General features: G+C 40.8%; 1 protein-coding gene across 4 annotated transcripts in view; it reads right to left on the bottom strand.

Moving 5' to 3' along the window:
- The window catches only part of LOC123996754 (pre-B-cell leukemia transcription factor 1-like), a 112,800-nt gene extending 105,282 nt beyond the window's left edge, over positions 1-7,518 (bottom strand). For all 4 annotated transcript variants that reach the window (XM_046300420.1, XM_046300417.1, XM_046300419.1 and 1 more), the window contains exons 1-2: positions 6,890-7,518; positions 5,272-5,345 (exon numbers count right to left, since the gene is read on the bottom strand). In XM_046300420.1, the coding sequence (XP_046156376.1) occupies positions 5,272-5,345; positions 6,890-7,074 (259 nt within the window). In that variant the 5' untranslated portion in view covers positions 7,075-7,518. The remainder of the gene's footprint in view (positions 1-5,271; positions 5,346-6,889) is intronic.
- Between the last annotated feature and the right edge of the window lie 295 nt (positions 7,519-7,813).

Genomic DNA, 7,813 nt, shown 5'->3' on the forward strand with positions numbered 1-7,813 from the left:
GGAAAACATTGAGGAGGAGAAACAACACCTCAACGTGAAACCGCTAGATCAATTTCACGGTCACCACCATCAGGATTTTTTGCATTTTTTCAGCAGTGGCTGCAAGGGTATGGGGGGATGATTAAACAGAGAGATATTTGGATGATTGAACAGAGAGATACGAGGGAAACAGCTGTGGAGAACACACACACAGACAGATACACATACATACACACACAGAGACACACATATGCACATGCACACACACACACACACACACACATTTTCACTCTGAATACTGCTGTGTCAGCATTGAGGAGCAGGCTGGATAAAAGACAAAAGCTGTTGCATGTATTAACATCAACACTCCTAGTCAGTGCACTAACAGACAAGGACAGGAGGGGGATGCATATCACTGCAACACAACATTCTATATCTGAGTAGACGTCCTCCTGTTTTGATTGAATGGAAATAAGCTGTTACGCTCAGCTCCTGAGTGGCGCAGTGGCCTAAGACACTGCATCCCAGTGCAAGAGGTGTCACTGCAGTACCTGGTGATTGGGTGTCCCATAGAGTGGCACACAATTGGCCCAGCATCGTCTGGGTTTAGCCAGGGTAGGCCGTCATTGTAAAAAATAATTTGTTCTTAACTGACTTGCCTAGTTAAATAAAGTATAAATAAAATGAATAGTTTACATTACCTCTGAACAGGCCCCAGCCAAGCCTATGCTTGTGTCCCAAATGGCCCCCTATTCCTTTGATAGTGCACTATTTTGACCAGGGCCCATAGGGACCATAGTGCACTGTATAGTAAATGTTCCCTGCTACTTACAAAAAGCATACTACTAAAGTGACACCAGAGGGATTTAGATAGAGAGCGAACTGATATGTCAATATTAGCCTTTTGACTACCAGCAGTTTGGCATTGGCAATGCACTCTCAAAATACACTCATCTGCTAATCTAAAAAAAGGATATATATACTGTATATACAGTCAAACTGTACCACATTGGGGTTCAAAGCTAAAAACGGGTTTGCTTCTGCGGATAATGACGGCTAACATAAATTGTTTATATTACGATGGTGTGCTGTGGTTTGTAGGATTCTGACTGGACTCTGGGGAATGGAGGCACTTTCTAGAGTCAAAATATGCAGATTCCAAGCCATCTGAATGGACTGACAACTCAATGTAGTGTAGTGTAGTGTACTGTATCTCTCTGACTGCATCCCAATACACTTCTCTGACTACGTCCCAAATGGCACCCTATTCCCTGTGCAGTGCACTACTTTTGACCAGAGGCCATATGGTTCTGGTCAAAAGTAATGCACTATATAGGGAATAGGTTGTCATTTGAGACATATCCTCTGTAATCAGATCTCTGGCTAATTTCACCCGTGTTAAATATTACTCCGCTGCCCTCTGAGAAAAACTACATTTCACCATTCAAAAAATAACATTACATCACTCTGCTAGTCATTTTTATAAATGGAGCATCCCCCAGGCGTGAAACCTTACACTATTCAAACAAGGCCACCAGAAAACTGGCCTTTTGTTGAGGTTGAGAGAAGAAGAAAAAAACAGCCAGTCAGAGCGGCAAGAATTGTGTTCCAAATAGCACCCTATTCCCTATATAGTGCACTACTTTTCATCAGGGCACATAGGCCTCTGGTCAAAAGTAACACACTATACAGGGAATAGGGTGTCATTTGGGACACATCCTACATTTACTGAGCAAGTGTCTCCGTGTCGCAGAGAGGTTATGTTTGACACTGTTGGAGATTTATGACGTTGACGAGGTGTTTATAGAAGTCAATTCATTTTAGCTCATTTTCTTAAGCACCATTTTGGATGATGTCAACAGTTTTCTCATCAAAAGGAGAAGCAAGGTCCTTTAGACCAGTTCCAAAAACCACCTGTGGAAATGTTTTTAAAAGCATGATTAAAACATATACTTTTTTACAATCCTTTACATTTAGTTTTATAATGTTGTGTTGAAGACATGGTTAGGGTTTAATTACACTTATCTCCCATTTTGCCACATTCATCTCATGATTAATAAAGTTAGAAATATTTTTATAAACATGATGTAAGATTGAGTTGTGTCACATTCGTATATTCTATAATGCATTGAGTTTGCAGAAGGTTAAGGTTGCATGGCGCAGTAGCATTGGAGTCAAATTATGTGGATGTATTTTTGGAAAGCACCCTGTGCCAATACCTCTTATAACGTGGCTCAGGGTGGATACTTTGTAGCCTACTGTCACAGACAAGACCTTTAACACTGAGTTCAACTTCTCTTTCTTATTCTTCTCACAGTGAACACTAATCCACTAATCCAACAGTAACCTTAGGAGTGTGTGTCAAAATCGAATTGTTTTTAAATGTAATAATCCATACAGGTGAGGTGTAAATCCTTTTTTATCAAGTATTGTATACACACACACACACACACACCGCCTCTGAGTGAAAAGTAACATTCCTTTAAGTCGAGAAAGAAAACCAAAATATGATCGGGATGAAACTAAGCAGTCAAGGATGGAAAAAAAGAGACCCGTGTCTGAAAGAAGAAAAGAAAAGAAAGATGCCTCTACCCTGGGTGGAAATAAAGTGTTCCTTCTCCTTTCCTCCGGGGTGCGAGCAGTACACAGCAGTGTGCTTGTTTATAGTGAGTAGTCATTCTGCTGGGCACCGATCGCTCACCACACCACAGTATCCCAGTACAAATACACAGAGTGGGTCAGGAGTTCAGGAGTTACTCAACGCTGGCTGCCTGTCCTGCCTGTCCTGCCTGTCCTGCCTGTCCTGCCTGCCTGTATGGCATTATATTCTTTCCTGACGCCCACAGGTGATGTCTGTTTTTCTAGTACTGGGGACAGTCAGAGACGTAAAGTGCGTAGTGGAGATGGAGGGGAGAGATAATCCTGTTTACTAAAACCAAATTCAAAAAGAAATATATATCTTTATAAAAACAAAAAACTGTAAATTAAGGTTTTGAAATAAAAGCTACTTAATTCAATAAAAATAATACTACTAATAAAAAATATATATTTGAATGTAATATATGCAGTTATTATATCAATTCACAGCTCTCAAATGTTGCTATGACAAAATTCTACAAATAAATAAAAATGGCAAATGATAGTCTTGTCGGAAAGAAAAACAGATATGTTTACAATAAGCCATTAACAACACAGTTCTCCTCTGTGAATATCATGTGGCGTAAAACAAAACACTCTAGAAATAGCCTTAATGTCTCTGGTGCATTCAGACATATTTAATGGTGAAAAACAAGACGGATTCCAGAGCAGTAGCAGCAGCAGAGGTCTGTGCAGTCAGTGAGTTCTGCTCTGAGCTTTATTTACTTTAAGACCTAACAGAAACCGTGCTCAACTCAACACAGCTTCACTGGGGCTAGTCTGTAGTCTGTACTGTGGCAGGCAGAGTTGTAATAATGTTTCAAAAACAGGTGTGTTTTTTTACTGAGAGAATCATAGGGTTTTTAATACTTTGGCACCCAGACGAGAGGACCCAGTCGAGGTTTACTTAACAGAGATGTGCTCTAGGCTTCAGCAGCGGACCCTTTTCAAAAATATTTTCAAAACTACTTCTGACAAGTTCATTCTAACACCTTATACAGCAACACTAGAGGGCGGATGAAACAATGTCTCATACAGTACATGAAAGGGTAGAGATGTTCAGAACCATGTGCTGTATATACAGTAGTATATCATACATCTATATTCAATTGATATAATAAACTTAATTTCCTTCAAACACTGCAGGTATATGTAACTAAACCTCCTCTGAGAAGAGGTGGTCAGACTCAGAGACACTTTCCTTCAGGAGAAACAGAAACCTGGGCTATTGTGATGGTCGGGTCGTAGCCAGCTGAGAGAGATGAGAGAGAAAGCACAGCACTCCCAGACAGGACCAGATCCAAGTGACTTTGTACTCCATGTGGAGACAAACTTTGGATGAACTCTGAAAAACACCAGGGAGTAAACCTCTATGCATAACTGTGTCACTCACTCCCCCTCCAAAACCCTACCAAGACAACAGAGAAAGGAAAGAGAGCCAGCAGGCCTCAAAAGGCCCCCTGCTCCCCTTAGACACTGGCCCAATTGAGGGTGCGCTACATGGGGTAGGAGGACTGGGTCGTTGGGGAGTGGATGTGGAGGGTGGCAGGGGGTTGAACTTCATTGAAAATGAAAACATCATGTAAAAGTAGAATTACATACACACAGGGAATAAAATATACAACACAACCCATCACCTCCACACACAGCTCCACAGCAGTGAAGCGTGATGTATGGACCAAGTGAGAGCGGAGAGATAATAAAAATGATTTCTCTTTTATCCTCTATCTATCCCATTTGATTTCATGCACTAATGACTGTGAAACAGTGTCGCTTCCACACCAAACCCAGACTGCGATAGCATCTCAATATCTCACAAGTACAAATTTAAAGGAGTCCTCATTTCACGCCATATCTTAGAAGGGGAAAATAACAGAGGAGATATATACACACTATCGCTCCTGAGCAGCTCTGAATTCTATCTGTGCCAATTTCAGAAATGTCAAAGGGAACAGGGGTTTGTATTCTGGAAAGAGGAGGTATGTTCTGCCTCTCCCTAAGTCTGATGTCACTACATCTGCTCTTAGTGAAATTATTCTGGCGACAAGGTCTCTCACAACAGCACAGACAAATGGAGAGACACACACACAAGTGAATGAAATGAGACACAGAGCAGAGAGACTTGACAGCTAGCACACTATTCATTATGATGAAGACGGTCATTTAGCTTTCAACACTTTCCATCATCAACACCATCAAACCTTTAGATGTTTGACACTATAATTGGAAAATATTTTCAATGAAGTAGCACTGACTGTAGGGCTGTGTAATAGCACAAAATGGATTGCACCCCAAAACATGTGCAAATTGTAAAAACACAGGTCTGAAAAATAGGCCAATTTGTATTTCTCTTCTCAGATAAGAATGTAATTGAAAGCACATTGAAAAACATGCCTGCCCTGGCTGCAACACGTTCATCTATGTGAATGGCTGTGAATTGAAGGCAAAGCGCGCTTTCTCTGGGGATATTAATGAGTCCTACACAGAGCGCATACAATGTCCCCTTTAAGTGGGCTTCTGTAGCCGAAGAAGAAGGCACTTTTAGTTTTTCTAAGTGGTTAGTAGACCTATAGTTTTCCGTTCAAATTGTGTAGGTCTGTATTTGACGTGCATTCAATAGCCCAGTAGATAATTTAGAAACCGCATTGGTCCTACCTGTTTTCTCTTTGATTTCACACAAGACGTTGAAGAGAGCAGGCTTCATCCTGTGGCAATTCAGGGCGTGTTTCCTATAAAACAAAATAAAGTAACTTCAACAAATCACATCAATCCTAAAAGCGTTAGCCCTATAACATAGTTAGACTGGTTTTATTGAAGCATGTAGCCTATGACGCAAATTATGTAGACAGGCAAATATGTGATGCAAATGTTCCGGATCACGTCAACCTTTTATTGCTAACCTGCTGTATTTGTATATGCGTGCTTAAGATAGCATATGTAATATTTAAAATGACATGTTAATATTTTTATTATTATTATTATTAGAAGCAAGTGAAGAAAGTTAACTGGAATATATTTGTTACTATCTAAAAATCTAATGCAACACATTTTTATGTTCTGGACTGATTGAGAAACAATACCAACAATAATTTATAAACAATTTTGAATATGTATTTTGTTGTTTAGAATGGTTAATATTATCAACAATTATTAAATGTCTTGTTTTGTTGATGAATTTGTATCAATTACAGTCATGTTCATCGCAGTGCAACACAGGACAGTGGAAAAAGATTGTCCAAAGAGTTTCATTGTATTTAGAAAGGTTCCTCTCAGCTGCTCGCCCTCCACCGTGAAGGCTGAACACGCACCGCGACTCAAAGCACTTCGCTTTAGCTTCTGAGTCAACTGAATATCTAATAACTGAATGCAAATGATTTATCTTCAATTACTATGAATGGCCCATTGTATAGCCCATGTAAATAACAAATTATAGCCTATAATACTGTATTATTGACTGTATGTTTTGTTTATTCCATGTGTAACTCTGTGTTGTTGTATGTGTCGAACTGCTTTGCTTTATCTTGGCCAGGTCGCAGTTGCAAATGAGAACTTTTTCTCAACTAGCCTACCTGGTTAAATAAAGGTGAAATAAAACATAGAAAAATAAAAAATAGCGTATTCTAGATTTCTATTAAATTTAGGCTATGCCTTATCAGTTGTTGAATTTTGACTGGAGTGACAGAGAGAGAGAGAGAGAGAGAGAGAGAGAGCTGTGCTTGCACAAAAGTTCATCGAAATTATGATGTTGTCAATCAATGTGATGCTGGTTATTGTTATGACAGATCGCATCTATAAACTTGAGATGTTACATTTACATTTACATTTAAGTCATTTAGCAGACGCTCTTATCCAGAGCGACTTACAAATTGGTGATGTCAGATTTGTACGTCGTTATGGATTTGTCAGAAGTGTGAAAACACTTTGAATCTACGTTATATGTTATACTGCTGCAATATTATACCATTTGGGGAAATTCAGGAACAATTTATATGTCCACTGTACTAATAATAAGATAACTTCAAAGTTTAAATGTAGTCTGCTGCACTGTGGGTGTTATTATTTATCCAAATGCGCGCTCGCCCGTTTATCATTATGGGCTGATGGGCTCGAATGCGTAATTCTTCTCCATTTCATCAATATAATATTTTTCACTAGAAATCTGACTGACTTCAAATGTCTTATTATCGATCGTAATTGAATGCATACAGTAGTTTGCCACACATTCCGTGTCCATGTTGACAATGTAGGCTACTGCGCACAGCTGGCCCCTTACCTGGCTTGAGCTTCGTCCAGACTCTGATCTGTGATGGTCATTATTTGCTGTAAAATGTCTCCAATGTCCTGTTTTCTCCCATCGCCTTCCGTTCCTCCCGTGCCTTCCATGTGTTGCGACAGGCCGGGGTGCCCTGCCATCCCTACTCCCGCAAGAGAGTGCATCAACCGCGGCTGCTCGTCCATTTCTTCCGATCTATTTATAAGCTCTCACCTTCGCGTCAATCTCGCAAAAGAGAATCCTTGACCAAATTCCTTCCCACCCGGGTTCGGGGGTTCCACGTTCTGGTTCGCACTCTCGCGCTCCGGAGTTCTCCAAGACACAGAGTCAGAGGGGAAGCCCTCTTTCTCGCTCTCTCTGCTCTTCCAGCTGGTCTGAAGTGAATCTGAAATCTGATCTGAAATGCTGCCTTGTGCAAATCAGACTGCGTGTAAAAGATAAGCAGACTTCAACTACAACTATGAATCTGGACGCTTCTTCCTTTCATGTGTCAGAGCCTGAGTCTTCCCGAAACACAATCCCGTTTTCTCCGAGAGACAGCGCCGTATCTAAGGTGAGTTATGGGAACCTGAATGTCAAGGCTATTTCGATGTATTCCATCCGCTTGCTTTTGTTGCATACAGTACGGAACGGCAGTCACTGGAAGGCAGCACATAGCGAGAGTATAAAAGTCAGACTCCGCCTACGCGACATGATTGGGGAATAGAGACCATTTAGCCCCACCTTGAGGTGCCTCTCGTGAAACGTCAATCATAGCGCTGTGTGAAGGAGCAAAGCTTGGAGATGTGGCCAGCTGTAAGCACTGGGACAGTTCAGAGTGGCAACCCTGTGATGGATAGAACCTGATCGACAAATAAATAATAGTGGGTTGACACAAGAGGTCTGCGGTAGTTTTCCCCTCTGACCACACAAGCATCAACACTT

The sequence above is a fragment of the Oncorhynchus gorbuscha genome, linkage group LG15 (assembly GCF_021184085.1).
Source record: "Oncorhynchus gorbuscha isolate QuinsamMale2020 ecotype Even-year linkage group LG15, OgorEven_v1.0, whole genome shotgun sequence".
In the NCBI taxonomy this organism is placed as follows: Eukaryota; Metazoa; Chordata; class Actinopteri; order Salmoniformes; family Salmonidae; genus Oncorhynchus; species Oncorhynchus gorbuscha.